Source organism: Drechmeria coniospora, chromosome 01, assembly GCF_001625195.1.
Source record: "Drechmeria coniospora strain ARSEF 6962 chromosome 01, whole genome shotgun sequence".
In the NCBI taxonomy this organism is placed as follows: Eukaryota; Fungi; Ascomycota; class Sordariomycetes; order Hypocreales; family Ophiocordycipitaceae; genus Drechmeria; species Drechmeria coniospora.
The window spans coordinates 8674471-8694375 of NC_054389.1; the positions used below are offsets into that span (position 1 = coordinate 8674471).

Below are 19905 nucleotides of genomic sequence, written 5' to 3' on the forward strand. Positions count from 1 at the left end.
CAATTTCTGTGGAGACAAACGCCTAGGGAACTCGCCTTTCCAGCAGTGACCGAGGACGCGACCAAGGCACGATCATCCGTCGTCCGGACGTGGACGCGTGCAGCAGACGAGCTTGTGTACTCGCGCTCATCCTGAAGCCCTCGCTCGCACTTCTGGCAGGCATGCTTTTCCACTCACCCTCGCGCGACGGTAAGCGAAGCTTCGGAATCGGGACGTTCAGCAGGCCTCGGCAGCAAACATGTCACCTGCGGCCCAAGCATCGTTCTTCATTGCGTGCGTCGATTGCCGCTGTCAGCCCCCAGCGGGGCTTCCATCCATAGGCCGGCAGCACCGTGACACGACGGTTGATCGGTTCACGGGCACCGGTACAAGGATGAATAGTCCCTTTGCCTTTTGCACATGGACGAACGTGCGCGGCTTGTGCGGCCGGTCCGAATCGACCTGTTTCCATGTAATTACCAGGCTGGACAAGCAAATGTGGCCATGCATCCGCTCGCGCCAAAACGGCATACCAGCACAGTACGGAGTGCCGGACTGCAAGCATGTATGGCAGACGCACGTCAATTATGATGAGAACTCGACAATTTGAGAGGGGGTGGGGGCTCGGGCTTGATCGGGGCAGCTGTCGCTTAGCCGCGGACATGGAGCCTGCCTAGCCCTGCTCGTGCCGCTTAGTCGAGGGGTGGCGCAATCCGATGACAAGAGCTGCCAATACTGGTATATATTGCCGAAGCGTCCAGGAATGAAGTCAAATCGTCCGAGTGGCTCGCTTGATGTCGCACGGCTCTGCTTGTCGACGCTCGGCATACGAGCAGAACAGTTGGGCTCGAACACGTCCATGCCACCATCGCTGCTGTGCAATGCTGTACCGTACGGCGAACCTATGTACCCGTGCATGCAAGTACCGCACCGTAGAGTATGCCCATCAATCAGAAGGCACCTTTCGACATGTGCCACCGGAGCAGAGGCCTTTTTGAGTTGACTTCGTTGTAGCATGCGGCGTTACCCACCTCGGTTAAAGGATTGTGGGAACGAGCTGCATTGTGCGGAGACGCAGGCAATCACGAGCTCATCTACTCCGTACTCCGTGCAGGGAATGAGAATTTTCGAGGCGTATTACAGTACACCTACATGTTCGCTTCCCTCGTACATGGAAGCTGCGAGTACATGGAGTATGCTGCGGCATCGAGACGGCCAATCCGAGGACGGAGTACTTTGTCGACATGTTCAACGGCACAGGGCAATATCTGGGCGGGGGTTGGCCGCCGCAACGTCCTCGGCTCCGACGAGTGCTGCGCTTTTGTACGGAGAAGCTGGGTCAAGAACCCGACTTCGGCGCTAGTACTTTGACTTGCTTTGGGAAGGCGTGGAAGGGACTGTGCTCGTCGGCTGCATGAGACTAGTTATTAGTGCAAGCACAGACAGGACAGGACGGAAGGATCCATCGTCCATCAAAGCCGCCGTTGGCGCAGACATGACATCGACACGTAAAATATACAAGTTACTTGTCCATGCACGGAGAACTCCGTAGTGTACGGAGCACATGTACATGTAATACGGAATACATGTGCACCAGCTTGTGCGTGGTGGAATGGTGCACGCGGGAAGTACTTCTGCCGTCGTACTGACTAACACTAGGTACTTGTGCAGTACATAATACCTGACACTGCAAGTACAGTAATAGTCGGTAATACCAATACTGCGTTCGTCGCGATAAACTTACCTGCCCATCGCGCCCACACAATGACGCACAAAAAAAAACTCCCAGCCCACGGATATGACTTGCTGTATGGAGCACCAACATACTTACCGGGTAAGGAAGTAGGCCAGACCATACGGAGTACTTGGAAATTGTTTGCTTCCATTGCTCATGCTGCTGCTCGTGCTCGTGCTCGTCCTTGTGCTCGTCCTTGGGCTCGTCCCTGTGAGGGTCCTTTTCCCTGTGCTTGTGCTTGTGCTTGTTCTTGCTTGTCCCTGCTCGTGCTTGTGCTTCCTGCCTACGCCGCGCTTGCCATGTGTCCACGAGCACGAGGTTCAGCGCCCCAAAAGCCCTTCGTCTCGCATTGTTGTGGAAGCTGCATCCCACGACTCCACAAGGCCTGGCTCCCTCATCTCCCACGCTGTCCACCATCGCCACAATATTCACTCGAGCCTTCGTCGCATCCTTCACGTCCTCTCCCGAGCCCATCACGTTGCTAGTCGCAATATCTTGTAATCGAGCCTTTCTGCCGTCTTTGACTCTTCTCCGCACCGTCACATCGCATCACCCCCACTGCAGTTTCACCCTCTTCATCAAGGGCTGTCTGTCTGTCGGGTGGCAGCGGCTGAACCGCTGCAACGTCGACCATCGGTCCATCGATCTGGTTGCCCCTTTCACCACGCACTTGCGGCATCGACTTGCACCACTGCTGTGCGTCTGGCTGGCTGATCAATCCGTTGCTCATGAGAGGCCCGTTCCCTTCCATATATGCCTCCGCAGGCCAACTCTGAGCGTCTCCGCAGCCCCTCCCTCCTGGTGTATCCAAACTGCCTATTGGTGGCCCCGGCTGTTTTCCTTCGGCTTCGATCCATCTTGCCATCTCTTCCCGCCGGGAACCAGCCGCTTCCCGGCTGCCATTCTCAACCCTCCAGGCGGGCCCTCGTGAGGACACTGTCTGCGACGAACTGAAGACGAACTGAGCATCTCCTGACTGCTGCAAGCTTGTCGCCGCCTGTGGATGTCGGTGCGGAGTCATATCTCTGGGCAAGCCCGAAACAGAAGATTTTTTGATATTTTTTGCACCTTAACCAGGCGGCTGTTTACATTCGTCGGCGACCACCTACGACATCATGGACACCGAGCTGTCGGTCCTCAACGCAAATCCAACCAGAATTCCGGGACCAAACCTGTTGCATCACCTCATCACCCCTTCATGCGAGCTGCCAGCCATTGATCACCTATCCCGCGGCCAGACGACGTTGTATTCGTACCGTCAACTTCACGATGCTGCCGATGCCATCGCGAATCGCATATCCAACCATTGTGCGTTCACTGGCCGCCCTCGGCCGGACCTGGTGGTTCCAGTACTCATCCATCAGTCTCCATTGCTATACGTCTCCCTACTTGCAATCCTCAAAGCTGGTGGTGCCTTTTGTCCACTGTATATCGATGCTCCCCCGGAACGAATTAGGTTCATTCTCAATGACGTCTCGGCGGAAATGGTCCTCGTGTCAGATGATCTCGTGCCGCGGATACCATCAGATGTCGATGTCGAACTCATCCGAGTTGATCGGATGGACGCATATGCCTGCGCGGGAGCTCCTGACCACCGGAAACCCACGCCAGAGGACCTCGCCTACGTTATGTACACCTCCGGCTCAACAGGAACACCTAAAGGCGTCGGCATCTCCCACTCTGCTGCGACGCAAGCATTGCTAGCCCACCATCGCCACATCCCATCCTTCTCTCGATTTCTCCAGTTCGCTGCTCCGACCTTTGACGTCTCCGTTTTCGAAATATTCTTTCCACTATTCCGAGGCAGCACGCTCATTTCTGTGCCGAGAGAGGAAATGCTGGATGATCTGCCCATGGTTCTGCGAAATATGCATATTGACGCCTGTGAACTGACGCCCACCGTTGCTGGAAGTTTGCTCAGGAAAAGAGAGCATGCCCCCAAGCTGAAACTTTTGCTAACGATTGGCGAGATGCTGAATTCCCTCGTCGTGAACGAGTTTGGAGGGTGCCCGGGCAAGGAAAGTGTTCTCTGGGCCATGTACGGGCCCACCGAGGCCACCATCCACTGGTATGATGCCTGATCCCCTACGGTAATGGGAAGCTTCTAACGTGAACAGCACTTTGCAAGGCTATCTGCATTCCGAGTCCTCGACGGCAAGCATCGGCATGCCGCTAGATACAGTTTCCTGTTTCATCATTCAACCCGCTCACACGGCAGAGGAGCGTGCCAAGTTCATAATTTTGCCGCGAGGCGAAGCTGGTGAGCTCGCGCTCGGCGGCCACCAGCTTGCTAGGGGATATCTCAACAGGCCTGACCAGACAGCCTCAGCATTCATACCAACCCCGTACGGCCGAGTGTACCGTACCGGTGATAGGGCTCGCGTGACTGCTTCCGGCATGCTCGAGTGTCTCGGCCGCCTAGAGGCCGGGCAGGTTAAGCTCCGAGGCCAGCGCATCGAACTCGGCGAGATTGAGCAAGTAGTTCTCAAGACCCCTGGTTGCTATGGTGCGGTGGCAGTCGTCATCAACTCCACCCTTGTCGTTTTCTGCGCAGCTGACGAAGGTGTCACCGAGGACATTGCTCTCGAAATTTGCACCAAGTGGCTCCCTCGATACATGGTGCCTAGTCAACTGATGATCCAGAGAGAGTTTCCTCGACTACCCAGCGGAAAGGTTGATATCCCGAAGCTCAAATCTGATTTCAACGTTCGAAATCTTAGTTTGAACGACACAGATACGGGACACGTGGTCTCTGTTCATGATCAATTCGTTTTGCAGCTGGTGTCCGAAACGATTGGTATGCAGATGAACAAGGAAACGACACTGGCCTCGGCCGGTGTGGATTCTCTGATGGCAATAAAGCTGGCATCCTCGTTGCGAGCAGCGGGATTCGAAACAAGTGCTCCCGAATTGCTCAAGATGAGAATGCTGTCTGATCTCTGCTCGACGCTGGAGGGTCAGTCCCCGACGACCCCTGAAGGCGCCGAGACGCTGGATGTGAGTCTCTTGCCAGAATTGGACCAAATTCTGGCGGAAAATCCAGACCTGCAAACCATGGAGACGCCTGTCGAGGATATTCTGCCGTGCACTCCTCTGCAGTCGGCTATGCTGGCCGAGACGGCTAAAAATCCAGAAACCTATAGTAACGAGGTTGAGATGCAAACATGTAGGGGAGTGTCGTTGGATGCTCTAGTTGCTGCGCTGATGCAGGTAGCCAATGCCAACATGATTTATCGCACAGGGTTTGTAATGCATAGAGGCCAACATCTTTCCATTATATTCAAGAACTTTGCTCTCGAGAAAATCTGCCTCGTTGATAAGTTTCGGCGGAAATTTGCCATCTCGAGCCCGAAAGATCTTTTGTCACCGTTCGGAATCCAGATTCAGCGACCAGCAGTCGATTCTGGCCCCAGATTGCTTCTGCAGATCCATCATGCCCTGTACGACGGATGGTCGATGGACATGCTGCGTGCCGATGTTTCTGCGCTCTTAAGACGCATCGAAGTTCCGTCACGACCGCAGCATCAAAAACTCGTTGAATACCACGCCAGAAACTCAGACAAGGACGGATTTCACGATGCAGCCAGGGCATTTTGGAGCGAACGTCTCTTACGTTGGAACAGAACTCCTTTTCCGAAGCTGGCAGCGAGACCAGCGGCATCACGGACAAGCAATAAGATATGGTACAAAGTCGACTTAACGCCAGACTTCGTACGAGAAACTGCCAAAATTCACAACGTCACAGCTCAAGTGTTCTTCCAAGCAGCTCTAGTCTTGGTCTGGAGTCGAATCATGAACGAACAAGATATCGTCATCGGCTCGGTTTCTTCGGGAAGAACGATACCCGTGAAGGGTATAGAAAGAATAATGGGTCCTTGTATGGCCTCTTTGCCTCTGAGAGTTGATATCAGCACAATGTGTACCAGCCTGGACCTCTTGAGGAACATCCAGGCGTCCAACAGAGCTGCCATGGAGCATTGTGGACTGCCTCTATCCGAAATAAAGCAGATTGCAGGACTCCAACCAGCTGAGAATTTGTACGATCTCCTATTTGTGTATCAAGAGTCTCCGGAAACGGCAAAGGGAGGACATGGGCTGCTGGAGATAGCGCATTGGGATCGCCTGGAGACGACGCTCTTGCTGGAGATTGAGCCGCAAGAACTGGAGTACGATCTACAAATCACCCACCAATCCTCTGTTTCGGCGGACTTCGTCGACGAGTTTGCGAGTCAGATCCAGAGTGTGCTCAGAAATCTTCTGACGAACCCCAAAGACTCTATCCAATATTCAATGAGATCCCTGAAGTCAAGAAACTCAGAATACAACACTCACCCCCAGATGTTTCGTGGAACGCCTGACCTTGCATTTACATTCGAAGAAATTGCCATGAGAATGCCTGAGCGTCCTGCCCTTCAATTTTTTGCTTCCTTGGACGACGACTTGTCCAAAGCGATACCGATGTCGTATCGAGACCTGAATGAGACTGCGAATCAAATTGCACACTCCATCAACACCCAGTCTTCTATTGGAGAAGTTGTTGCCATCATAATGAACAAATCTAATCTTCTATATACCTCAATACTTGCAATTGTCAAGACTGGAAGCGCCTATCTTCCGATTTTGCCAACCACGCCCCTCGCGCGAGTTCGAAATATTTTTGGTCAAGCTGGCATCAAACGTTGCGTGGTTGACAGCTCATCCCTGAAAGTTTTTCATTTCATTGAGGGTGTCGAGTTTCTCAACATTGATGCTATTGATACACAACATTGCTCGAAAGATAACATGGGAGTATACGCCGATCCGTCACGACTTGCATACATCATATACACATCTGGGACGACTGGTGATCCCAAGGGTATCGCCATCACACAGATGAATATCCTCAGCAACATTTCTCACCTACAGAAGATCTACTCAGTCTCTGCAAGTTGGCCACGGCTTCTTCAAGCTTGTTCACACGCGTTTGATGTATCGGTGTTTGAGATATTTTATGCTTGGTTTGCCGGAATGTGTCTTTGTGCCACTACTAACGACGTTCTGTTTGAAGACATTGAAGAGTCCATTCGCCGGATGGGAATCACCCACCTGAGCCTGACACCCACGGTTGCGTGCTTGATAGACCCGGTAAATGTCCCAAAAGTTGAGTTCCTCGTCACAGCTGGCGAACCAATGACCCTAGCAGTATCAAAACAATGGGGAGACAGGTTATGGCAAGGCTATGGACCTTCAGAGACAACAAACATCTGCAGCGTCAAGAGGATGATGAAAGGCGAAAATATTGAGCATCTCGGCTGGGTGCTCCCAAACACATCTGTGGTCGTCCTCGCACCCGACACCCTAGATGCTATTCCTATAGGTTGGGTTGGAGAGTTTTGCTTCGGAGGCGATCAGGTCGCTCAGGGCTATCATAAAAATTTCAGCTTATCGTCCAAATCTTTTCTTCTCCACCCTCAGTTTGGCCGGATATACCGCTCTGGAGACATTGGGCGAATGCTGCCAGATGGCTCCTTGAGCATCCTTGGCAGACTCGATGACCAGATCAAACTACGTGGACAGCGAATAGAACTGAACGAGATAAATGGCATCATAACGAGCAATTCAGTGACGAGAGCTGCCATAACAATGCTAGTGAGGAGAGAAACGGGAACGCCAGATCAGCTTGCCAGCTTGTACGTATCACCGAATTCAAGCACATTGTTCGAATTTATGCAAGTTGATCAGGAAACCAACCGGCTCTTGTTCTCCAATATTCAATCACGGGTACCTTCGTACATGGTTCCTTCATACTTGCTTCCCGTATCTTATATTCCGCATACACCCAGCGGAAAGATTGACACAGCCGTCATTCAAGAAGGGTTCAAGAAGCTACCCAGCCACTATCTGGAGACCGGTTCCTTTACCACACAGGTCGTTGATAACGATTCCGAGTGGAGTGATATCGAAATATCCATTGCAGACGTCATATCACGCACCAAAGGGATATGTCGGTCAGATCTTGGACGGTGGACACCGTTCGCCGCCGTTGGCATTGATTCTATTTCAGCCATTGATACTGCTAAGGAATTGAGCTCACAATTACAAGTTCAAATATCGATATCAACCATTCTACTTAACCCTAGTATTGCGCAGCTAGGGAAGGCGGTGGAAGACAACAAGCCAGGCCTTGTTTCAACTTGGCAGGAGCAGCTGGCGCCGGCTTACGACTTGGCGACTGAGTTATCCGACCAAGTCCGCAACTCATTTAGCTATGACAGGAACAATATTGAAGACATACTTCCCTGTACACCTCTTCAAGAAGCTATGCTGTCTCGTGGACAGGGAAGCTATTGCACCAAGATACTACTTCGCGTGCGGATACCAGCCGCTGACATGGCACGTTACTGGGACGAAATGTTGCGCAGACATGTAATACTGCGAACTTGCTTTGTCACGACAAAAAACGTTACACATCCGATTGTCCAGGTGGTTTTGCAAAGATTCGAAATTACCATTCAGACACACGAGGTTCAAGCGCCGTCATTGGCTGGTGCTATTCATGAACATCTCGCAACTATTCCCGAGCCTCTGGACTCGGGACATCCGCCCCTATCATTGGCTTTCTTTCGCTATAACGATTCAGAATTTCTGTCCTTTATATGTCATCATGCGCTCTATGATGGAGTGGCAATGGAATGCTTGTGGAGGGAGGTGGAAGCTCTGGCAAATGGCCGCACACTTTTACCACCTGTTCCATACAAGCCGTTTTTGCAACAGTCACTCATTTTTCCAGATGATACGGATTCATTCTGGACTGAACAATTTCGCAGCTTCCGCCATTCAATACTCTTTCCTCGCTCAGCTAGTGGAGAAATCAATCAGTCCACCCACAGGACCTCACTCTCCATGTCACTGCATGAGGTTCAAGCACGATTGACTTTGCTCGGAACATCTCTTCTAGCTGCCTGTCAGGCTTCATGGGCAACTGTTTTGTCTGTTTTGTGCAACCATGCCGACATCGCCTTTGGCAATGTCGTCAGCGGCCGCACCCTTGACATGGGTGGCCTGGATCGACTGGTCGCGCCTTGCTTTAATACCATCCCAATTCGAATGGACATATCTCGAAGCTCTCAGAATATCGATCTTTTGAGATCATTTCACCATCTGAATGAAAAGATGCTTCGGTATCAATTTTCATCTTTACGACGAATTCAATTTCTCGCCAACTGTCATGGTCGGAGCCTTTTCGACACGCTACTTTTGCTTCAACAACCGCTGAAAGACATGGACGAGAGAGTCTGGACATTAGAGGAAGATTCTGGAAACATGGACATGGCCTTGGTCTGCGAGATAGTCCCTTGCCCCAATCTGAACTCTGTTGTTGTCAATATTCACCATGATCTTGGTGTGGTGACGGGGGATCATGCAGCAAACTTGGCTGACTTATTTAAACACTCATTCCTTCATTTGTTTGCGTCACCATACTCTTCTCCTATTGACCAGAATTCAGCACCAACCCGAATCACATCAGGTTTAGAAGGCCTTATTAGGAATGGAAGAAATTTCGAACTCTCGGACCAAAAGGAGTCGGAACATGACAAGTGGACTGGTGTTGAGGAGAAGATTCGTGGGGCACTATCAGAACTTTCCCAAGTTCCGGAGGCAAGAATCTTTCCCAACACCAGTATCTTTCACCTTGGCCTTGACAGCATCAATGCCGTTCAAATTTCCTCAATGCTTCGGCGACAGGGGTTCAACATATCTGCTACAGATGTCATCGAGTGTCCCAGCCCAGCAAAACTAGCCAAAAGAATAGCACTCTCCTGTGGAAGGGCCGGCAATTTACCAGCTTTGGAGTTTTCTTTCGAACAGTTCTATACCGATGTGTCTGTTGAGATCAACGGCCTGATGAATCAAGGTGGCGTTGAGGCTGTCCTTCCATGCACATCTGTTCAGTGTGCTATGTTGGCATCGTTTATGCAGTCTGGTGGACAGAATTATTGCAGTATGCTCTGTTACAAAGTCCAAAGTGGCATCAATACGTTAGCCTTGTTGCATGCTTGGAAACTTGTTCAGCGAAACCACCAAATGCTACGAACCGGCTTTGTTCCAGTCAGGCACCAGGCCTGTACATTTGCCATGGTAAGAAACTCGATTGGGCAGACCGAGGAAGCAGTTGAATGCTTTCATGCCATCAAGTCATCGACTTTTGAACCGACAAGTTGGAAAGAGAAAATGAGAAGAATCATCATGCAGAAACTGCACTTGCCACCTTGGAGAGTTGCTTTGGTTGAGAGCGGCAATGGAGTCAACATGTATGTACTCATGCACCATGCTCTCTACGATGCAAACTCTTTGGACGGAATACTTGGCGGAGTAGCCGACGCAATACATGGACAGGTTCGCCGCTTTGCAGAGGTTGAGCCAGCCCTGGCTGAGATGCTATCCCAAAGCTTGAACCAGCAACAAATTAATACGCGCAATTTTTGGGAGGCAAAGTCCGAGAACACTGTTGTTAACACGTTTCCTGTTATGACGCCGCTGAGGGAACAGAAATCGGTCCTTCAGACACATGAAACTGACTCTGCAATTTCGCTTAAGCTCCTTGAAGAGAGTGCCAAATATCTTGGCAGTTCGGTGCAGGCGATTATCCAAGCTGCTTGGGCTCGTGTTCTATCGTCCTATCTCGGAGAGAGTTCTGTGGTGTTCGGGGTGACCCTGTCTGGCCGGACATCTGAAGCTACTCGCGTTGCCCCATTCCCGTGCATCACAACAGTGCCTGTCATAGCTCAAAACGTCGAATCTAACAGAGAAATTATCAGGGCCATGATGGATTACAATTCGGAGCTCCGCAAACATCAATTTGCTCCATTGAGTGTTATTCAAAAATGGCTGGGGCACCCTGGGCACCCGGTCTTCGATACGCTCGTTGTCTATCAAAAGAGAGGGGCAGGGGGAACGGAACAGCAACCGTGGTCTCTTTCCTATGTTGATTTTCAAGCCGAATATGCGGTATCACTGGAGGTTGAGCCTGCAAACGAAAATACAATTCGCCTTTTCCTCAACTATGCTCCGGACGTCCTGCCAGAAGCGCAGGCTCGTCTCCTTACCCGCCAATTCGATATCTTGTTGGAATATTTATGTCGGGAACCAGACGGAAAAGAGCAAGATCTCTACAGAGCCAATATCCTTGAATTCTCAATAACGCCTCCAAGGATCTTAGCTTTGCCTTCCCCAGTTCGATTTCTTCACGAGTTTGTTGAACAAGGATCGTTAGCCCACCCTACGCGTATTGCTCTCGAGTTTGCAAGTGCATTCAAGGCAGGGCGCGCAATTAAGCAAACATGGACATACAGGGAGATTGACCGCATTGGAAACCAAGCTGCCCATCTCGTGAATTATAGGGCAGCTCCTGGATCAATTGTAGCCATCCACTTCGAAAAATGTCCGGAGGCGTACTTTGCCATCCTTGGCATCCTCAAAGCCGGCTGTTCCTTTGTGGCATTGGATCCGAACGCACCGAAAGCGCGTAAAGATTTCATTCTAAGAGACTCGAATGCGGTTTGTCTAATGACAAATACGTATAGCACCATCGATTTTAACATTCCTATTGCGGGGGCGTTGTTGAAGTTTGATACGATATCACTGGAACAGTACCCTGATCGGTGCCTTGATCTTGGTGCAGAATTTTCCACCAACAACACCTGCTACTGCCTTTACACATCAGGAACGACTGGGGAGCCAAAAGGCTGCGAGATTACCCATGAGAATGCGGTACAAGCCATGATGGCTTTCCAGGAACTCTTCAAGGGGCACTGGGACGACGAGGCACGTTGGTTGCAATTCGCAGCCCTGCACTTTGACGTTTCGGTTCTTGAGCAATATTGGAGCTGGTCTGTTGGTATCACAGTTGTGGCCGCTCCAAAGGATCTGATCCTAGATGATTTGTCAGGCTCCATCTCTATGCTGGAGATCACACACATTGACCTGACCCCGAGCCTGGCACGATTGACGCACCCCGATGACACCCCAACACTTTGCAAAGGTGTATTCATAACAGGTGGGGAGTCATTAAACCAGGAAATTCTCGATACTTGGGGCTCTAAAGCTGTCATATATAATGCATATGGCCCGACCGAGGCAACCATCGGTGTCACAATGTATCCACGTGTACCCATCAATGGTCGACCTAGCAATATTGGCAAGCAGTTTCCCAACGTCGGTTCCTACGTATTTCGGCCTGGTACCGACATTCCTGTTCTTCGTGGCGGAGTTGGAGAGTTATGCATATCTGGAAAACTGGTTGGCAAAGGATATTTAAACCGGCCAGAGCTCACAGAACAAAGGTTTCCAACAGTTGTCGAATTTGGTGAGCGGATATATCGTACTGGCGATCTAGTTCGTATTCTTCACGACGGGTGCTTCGATTTCTTGGGTCGCAACGATGATCAAGTGAAGTTGCGCGGACAGCGGCTCGAAATCGGGGAGATTAATCATGTCATTCGTCACGGTGCACAAGAAGTGCAAGATGCGGCGACTATTGTCGTGAGACCAATTTCTAGCGGCAGGGATATCTTGGTATCATTCTTGGTCGGACAGCTTGATCGATCACAGAAACTGTGCACCTTGTTTGACACGGATGGGCTTGGTGCAAAGGCTCGACTAGCCTGTCTCAAGCAGCTTCCTGCATACATGGTTCCCAGTTACTTTCTTCGACTACCATATATTCCATTGTCATCAAATGAAAAGGTCAATTTCAAGGAGCTAAAGGATCTCTTTGAATCACTTTCTCATGACCAGCTTAGCAAACTGGTATCAGCAGCCACACCGTTGGATATGTCCCAGTTTGATCAACAGACATTTCAGAAAGTCATAAACATCCTGACTGACTTTGGATCTTTGAAACACGACAGCATTTCGTCATCATCCAGCATTTTTGACATCGGGGTTGATTCTGTCGCCGTTCTTCAGCTTTCGGCAATGTTTAAATCACAAGGTTTCGATGCTGCCTCCCCTGTCGTCCTGTTGCGACATCACATTGTCGCTGATTTGGTTAGAGTTTTGTCGGAGAAGTCCAACTCAGAGGGACAGCTTGACCTGGTTCTGGAAGCGCAGCAGTACATAAAAGCCTGCAGCCACAGATACCGGCCCCTGGTGTGCAGAGAGCTGGGAGTCACTTCAAGCGAGATTGAATACATCGCACCCTGCTCGCCGTTGCAGCATGGCATTATCTCCAAGGCCATGACCTGTGAACGTAGAGGCATGTATTTCAATTCATTTTTACTGAAGTTGAAAGGAGACGACATATCAATTGAGATGGTGTACCAGGCTTGGACCCGCCTCGTTGAGTCTCATGCGATCCTGAGGTCAGCATTCGTCAACACTTCAGATGGCTATATTCAAGTGGCGCTTAAGCACCCTCCTTCTGTTTGGAGTGATCACTGGGTAAGTTCTGAGGGAGAAGCTGATGAGATTCTGAAATCAAGAAGGCATGGTTGGATAGCAGACAATTCGCATCATATCCGAACTCCACTTCAGCTCATTCAAGTCCAGGGGCCAGGATTTCGGAGAATCGTGGTGCACATGTTTCATTCCTTGTATGATGGAAACAGCCTTGAACTCATGAATCAATATGCAATGTTAGTGTACCGCAACAATGAGGAAAAGCTCGGCCCGCGATTCGTCGAGGCATTGGCATACGGACCATTATGGAATTACGATCATTGCCGAGATTTCTGGACTCAATACCTGAAAGGCTGGGTTTTCTCTCCAGTACTGACCAGTTTAGATGTTCCATTCGAACTTAGGACTGTATCTGCGACAAGATTTATCTCACTAGAAAGGTTTGAAGACATGCGAAGACAGCAAACCGTCACCTTGCAATCCGTCGTCTTGGCAGTCTGGGCTTCTATTCTCCGAAAGCATCTTGGCAGCAGCTTGACTATAGGTATCCTCGTTTCTGGTCGTTCCATTAATCTCCCGGATGTTGAGAATACGATTGGGCCAATGTTCAACACGATTCCATATTTTATCAAAACCTTGGCTGGACACACTTGGGGGTCCCTGATCAGAGCGGTACACAAATTCAGCACTTCCATCCTGCCATTCCAGCATGTTCCGCTTCAGAGCATTCAGAAATGGTGCTCGATAGGTCGACCATTGTTTGACAACCTATTCACATTCCAGGTGGAGCTACCCCAAGCATCTGATGACCTCCCTTGGACGATTTTGGATAGCCACGGGCAGCTCGATTACCCTCTGTCACTGGAAGTTATCAAGACTCGTACAGGGTTGCTCAAGCTAAATCTGGTCTCACAAAATAATTTCACTGATTCAAAGATGCTTGAAGAACTACTCAACAAGCTGGAGATGGCTATCGATACGGCTCACCCGAATGATATGGTCGATCCATCCGCAGTTGATTACGTTGACTTGGTATCCACGACATTATGCAGCAATGTTTCTGGAGATAATTTCACAGCTATAAATATCCCATTGGATTGGAGCGGATCAATGAGTCTTGTGAGAGACGAAATCGCGTTTCTTGCAGAAATCCCGGTCCAAAATATCACAGAAAACACCACATTGCTCGAGCTTGGACTCGACAGCATCGATATTATGAAACTTTCAATGAATCTGAAAAAAAGGGGTATTGACATCCCAGCGTCTAAGATCATGCGATTTCAGAAAATACCGCGTTTTATGCAGGAACAAAATTTGAATGCCCCAGATACAGCGAGTACCCTCAACGACACTTTTCTCCAACAGATCAAGCAGAAGCTTCATTCGTATGTTGATAGCACCGGCCTGGATATGCGCACTGTTGAAGCAGTGCTGCCACCTACGCCACTACAAGAGGCCATGGTTGCGGACATGTTGCAGTCAAATTTCGGCCGATATTTCAATCACGACATCCTCGAGGTCGCCGAAGGGGTTGACATACAAAAACTATACAATGCTTGGGCGCAGGTTGTTGAGAAATCTCCCATTTTGCGGACCGGTTTCGTCGAGGTAGGTGACCCTGGGTTGGACATGACGTACTGTCAAGTGGTCTTTCGAAACCATACGCACATGGCTTCTGTCAAACTATCAAATCAATCCGAGATACAAACGATAACAGAGAGCGCCATAAAACTTGCTATATATGGCAAGGGTATGAAGAATCTTTTTCAAGTTACATTTGCCACAATACAAAGTCGCCACTTTGTTGTGCTTTCAGTCGCCCATGCCTTGTATGATGGATGGTCGTTGGAACTCATGTACCAAGACCTCCAAGCGGCGTACGACGGAGAATCATGTGCGAGGGTATCCGCAGAGATTTTTATTTCTCAAATGCTTGCTTCAAGGACGGATGAGGCACAATGTTTCTGGGCTAGCTATCTCGACGGTCTCTCGCCAACACTTTTGCAGGGGCAAAAATCGCCTCCGGTGCATGATGCCGACCAAGTGTTCAGAAAAGAGATGGACTCAAACGAAACTCTTTCGAGCATGATGAATCACTGCAAAAATATCTCTGTCAGCTTACAGGTTCTTTGTTTGGCCTGCTGGGCAGTGGCGGTTGCCGAATGGACACACTCGCTGGACGTAGTGTTCGGAGTCGTCTTATCTGGACGAGACTTTGAAGGAGCAGGAGAGTTGATGTTTCCAACAATAAACACCATCACGATGCGATGCATACTGCATGGATCTGTGAGAGAATTCTTGCGGTATCTGGAAGATTCAATGGCGGATATACGGAATTTTCAGGCGTTTCCTCTGCGGAAAGCTCAGGCGGTGACCAAGGTCGCGATGTCAGACATATTCAACTCACTTTTCCTTGTACAGAAGTCGGTAAAAGTTGAACACCCATCGAGTAAGCTACTGAAGTCTGTCAACGGGACGTCTGCCGTGAACTATCCAGTTTGCATCGAAGCAGAGCCAGTAGCCGATCGACTGCGATGGCGGATCGCTTGCCAGTCGCACTTCTTTTCTGACGAAGACACACTCCAGTTGATAAGGAACGTCAATGGGATATTGAGCTATATTCTCCAGGCTGGATCTGAAGATATTTTGTCGTTTCATGAAGACAATTTGTCGATTTGCGGCATGCCTCCGATTGCAATCAAGGATACAGCCGCGCAGAAACCGAATGCCACAGAGGAGGACTTTTTGCAAGACGGACAAGAGCAGGAATTGAGTGAAACTGCCAAGGTCATCATTGAAGTCCTCGGCCAAGTTTCAGTCACCCCGGTACAGGACATCAAGCCGTCATTCTCACTGTACCACCTTGGACTTGACTCTATCAGCGCCATAAAAGTCTCGATGCTGCTGCGTTCAAGGGGCATTGATATCAAGCCAAGGGAGCTTGTGAATACTTCAAGCATCTCTGAGCTTGCACGTATTGCCGGATTGACAGCGGATTCTGCAGATGCAGGTCCCATAAAAGCGGTTCCGTGGAAACCACCACAGGAGACGAATCTTGACACCTTGATGAGTGCTTGCGGCCTGCCTATGGACGATGTCGAAGAGATATTGCCTGCCATGCCTATGCAAGCATTCATGCTAACGCACTGGCAAAATACACACGGATCGGTGTTTTTCCCCGAATTCCGCTACCGTATAGACGGTGTGTTGGATGACAAGGTCATCTACAACGCATGGAATAAACTATTGGTCCTGATGCCCATTCTGCGAACTCGTTTCATCTCGACAGGAAATCAAGAGCTGCCCTGGCTGCAGTGCATTTTCAACGCAGACTCCTTCAGCTCAGGTCGCGTCTCGCAGCCACTGATAAAACTCCATGTTTTGTATGACAAAAATCCAGTTCTGAGGGTGAGAATACATCACGCCTTGTACGATGGTGTCAGCCTCCCGGCGATGATGTCGTGTTTCGTCGGCCTGCTTAACGATCAATGTGTTGTCAACATTAACTTGCCAGCATGGATTGACAGTTGCATCAGGCCAACGATTAGCGTTGAGCAGGATAAGAGGCGAAAGTTCTGGATCGATTACTTGAAACGGACTCCTTCAGACTCGTCGGAAAGTTGTATATCAAACTCAACAGAGACGACTTCCTGTCTCGTAGAATCTGCAATTGGCGACATTACTCGGGTGCGCACGATTGCGGCACGCCACGGCACGAGCTTGCAGTCACTGTTCCTCGCGGCATATGCGAAGTCGAAGGCCAGGGATCGGCCATCATCTGCGGTATTTGGCTTATATCTTGCTAATCGAACTCGCCTAGAGTTTCCTTTGCCCCCCACCCTCCCGACTCTCAACTTGGTTCCAATAAAAATTCAGCTGAGGGAACAAGAGAGCTTGTTGACAATTGCTCGTGAGATTCAGAGGCACATTAACGCGATCAGTAGTCATGGAAGAGCCGATGTCGGGCTATGGGAGATCTTTCAATGGACTGGCGTGAAGGTGGACTCATTCGTCAACTTCCTCAGCCTTCCCGACGAGCCAAGTGCGGCTGGCCAAAAGATAACGATGACGATGATGAAAGAAGCCGGCTTGCGACCTGCCTCGTTCGATTCTGCCACACTTCTTGAAGAGCGATGGCTGCAGAATAATGCGATTAGAAATGCCTATCCGGTATGTTCTCGGCGATGGTTCTTCCCTTTCCTACTCGGTCATCGATCGATCAAATGATGTGCTAATCACAGGTGGCTAGCCATTCCTGGATGTCGAGGTGTCAGAGCAAGCCCATTCCCTGACAGTTGGTGTCTTTGGAGCAGGGGAAATCATGTCTACCGAAGCAGCGATGAGTATGATTGCAGATATAACGGCCTCACTAGAAGGAATATCCTCCAAATAGCAGTGTCCTTTGCTGCGAGGAGAGACGCATTGTTCTGGTCGAAAGCACTACACTGACTTTGGGTCATCGGCTAAGGAGTAGAAAAGAATTAAAATTATCTGTTGTATAAAACACAAAGTTCAATTTCGGTATTGGCGCGAACAGTGTATACTCTGGCATATATTATTTTGCAGCGTATTTGTATGGTGGCCATAGTCACATTGCATCATGACACAGCTCCTTCAGTGATATTTTGTCGCATGTTGCACGCAACAAATACACTCTAAACCTCACAATGATCATCTAGTATAATCCTGCACGATGCTGTAGATGATATGGCCAGTTCATGAACCATATATCTTCCAGCATCGATGCAAGTTACTCCCTGCATCACGTGATGCACTCATGGTTTTGACACTTTACCCCCAATTGGTCAAGCAAGGGTTTCAATGTCTCCCTTCCCCCTTTCTCCTTCCCCCTTCATATATGGGGTGCACATTCATGATCATGAGAAAGAAATGATGCGGTCGAGACTTTGGTCGTACCTCGCAAGGTCAATTTCTAATCGCTCGTCCAAGCCAGTGACGGAAGAAAGCCTTCAACGCTATTGCCCAGGCGGCTACCACCCAGTCCAGATTGGAGATGTCTTCCACAACGGCAGGTAAAAAATCGTTAACAAGCTTGGCTATGGTGTCTACTCCACCGTCTGGCTTGCTTTTGAACCAAAGTGAGAATTTCATTCAGTGCTACCTATCGTGAACTTCCTCTCATCAGTAACGGCTGGCTGTTCACATGAAGGTTGAAGCGACATGTCGCCCTCAAAGTGCTCACTGCGGACTTCTACGGCACCGAACATGATACATTTGAGTTGGAGATTCTAGAACATATTAAATAAATCAGCATTCATCATCCCGGCACAGGCCACGTCCTTGAGTTGCTCGATAAAGTCCAACACCACGGCCCTCACGGCAATCATCTATGCCTTGTCCCTCAAAGCCATGGACCCGGATGTTTCAAAGTATAGAAGACTTTTCCCCAATCTCAGACTTCCGCTTCCTGATGTCAAAGAGATGACACGACAGCTGCTGCTCGCTCTGTCATTTCTCCACCAAACTTGTCGAGTCATCCACAGCGGTCGGTACAGCATTACGTTACTTCCCAATCGTAGTCCAGAACATCGACGTCTGATGCATCACTCAAGATATAAAGCCCCAAAATATCCTGATTGAAACGTCCGGAATTAACCAGATGTTCCAAAAGGCACCTTCAAGAGCGTTTTAACCCCGTGATGGACGAGGAAACGTTCCCAATGGATTTTACATTGAGTCAACCCAAGTCTCGTCTGCTGAAGAAGACATAGCCAAGGCTGCCGATATTAGTTCAAATTGACAGACTTTGGAACATATATGAGTTTTGAAACGTTTCAACTACTAAACTTGCTGATCAAAATATAACAGCGAGCTGGGTTCACAACTATTTGACGGACTGGATCCAGCCACAGACATTGCGAGTACCCGAGGTGATACTCGGAGCCGAGTGGGACCGCAAGGTGGGCATTTGGAACCTTGGGCTCATCGTCAGTAGAGCTCCATATCATGTCTACTTACTCCTATGTAGACTATTGACATTAATATTGTGTGCTCATAGATTTGGGAGCTTGCCGAGGGAAAACTTTTCTTCGATGGCATGTGGACGGCCAAATCCGCATATACTGCCGAGGCTCATCTGGCGCAGATGATCTCAGTCTTTGAGCACATACCAAAGTCACTGTTATCTCCATCCAAGAACAGAGACACATCCAAGAACAGAGACATGTACTTTGACTCGGATGGTAGGCCGATTCCTCCGTTCCTCCTTCATTCTCGGTTCATTGCTAACCCATATGGCAGGCAGACTTCGACACCAATCACCATTTCCATCCACTTCACTACAAGGCATTTCCCAAAACGAGCGCCTCTCGGAGTCGGAAAAGGCCGGGTTCTTACGCTTCATTGGATCCATGGTACGGCTGGACCCAACTGAAAGGCTTGACGCTCAGGCACTGCTGGAATCAGCATGGTTCGATTGAAGAATGGTTGGAGTGCGCTTGTCCAGTTAGGATGTTCTTTGGGAGTAATGACTCGAAGGGCAACACGTGGGCAATCGCATTTCTTGCCGTTAGAACGGGGTACAGAAAGCGACATATCCAATGTGCCAAGTGTAATACGCGTTCTAGTACCACGCTTTCACGCCTGACAGCAGTGTTCCTAAATAGTTGTAGGTTCGCGCAATTGCCTGCAATGGGATGTATTGTCACTTGCACGTACGAGTGCATGTACGGAGTAATTATGTGGACAGTATTAATGGTTGTACTTTGTACGGAGTATTATTACTCCGTAATTACTTGTACAGTACGGCATTACTTGCAGTGCAGTACTCCGTAAGTACGAAGTAAGTACTC

General features: G+C 49.6%; 3 protein-coding genes across 3 annotated transcripts; 2 read left to right on the top strand and 1 right to left on the bottom strand.

Annotated features, from left to right (window-relative positions):
* Positions 1 to 1338: 1338 nt before the first annotated feature.
* DCS_02293 (uncharacterized protein) lies at positions 1339 to 2188 on the bottom strand (the record flags this gene model as incomplete). The annotated part of the gene is made up of 2 exons (XM_040799621.1): positions 1339 to 1389; positions 1811 to 2188. 2 exons carry the CDS (start codon positions 2186 to 2188, stop codon positions 1339 to 1341), a joined length of 429 nt encoding a protein of 142 aa, XP_040660504.1.
* A 641-nt stretch (positions 2189 to 2829) lies between these two features.
* DCS_02294 (uncharacterized protein) lies at positions 2830 to 3795 on the top strand (the record flags this gene model as incomplete). Its single annotated transcript, XM_040799622.1, has 1 exon — positions 2830 to 3795. One exon carries the CDS (start codon positions 2830 to 2832, stop codon positions 3793 to 3795), a length of 966 nt encoding a protein of 321 aa, XP_040660505.1.
* Positions 3796 to 3880: 85 nt separating this feature from the next.
* DCS_02295 (Amino acid adenylation) lies at positions 3881 to 17320 on the top strand (the record flags this gene model as incomplete). The annotated part of the gene is made up of 1 exon (XM_040799623.1): positions 3881 to 17320. The coding sequence occupies one exon, from the start codon at positions 3881 to 3883 to the stop codon at positions 17318 to 17320; it is 13440 nt and encodes a 4479-aa protein (XP_040660506.1).
* Between the last annotated feature and the right edge of the window lie 2585 nt (positions 17321 to 19905).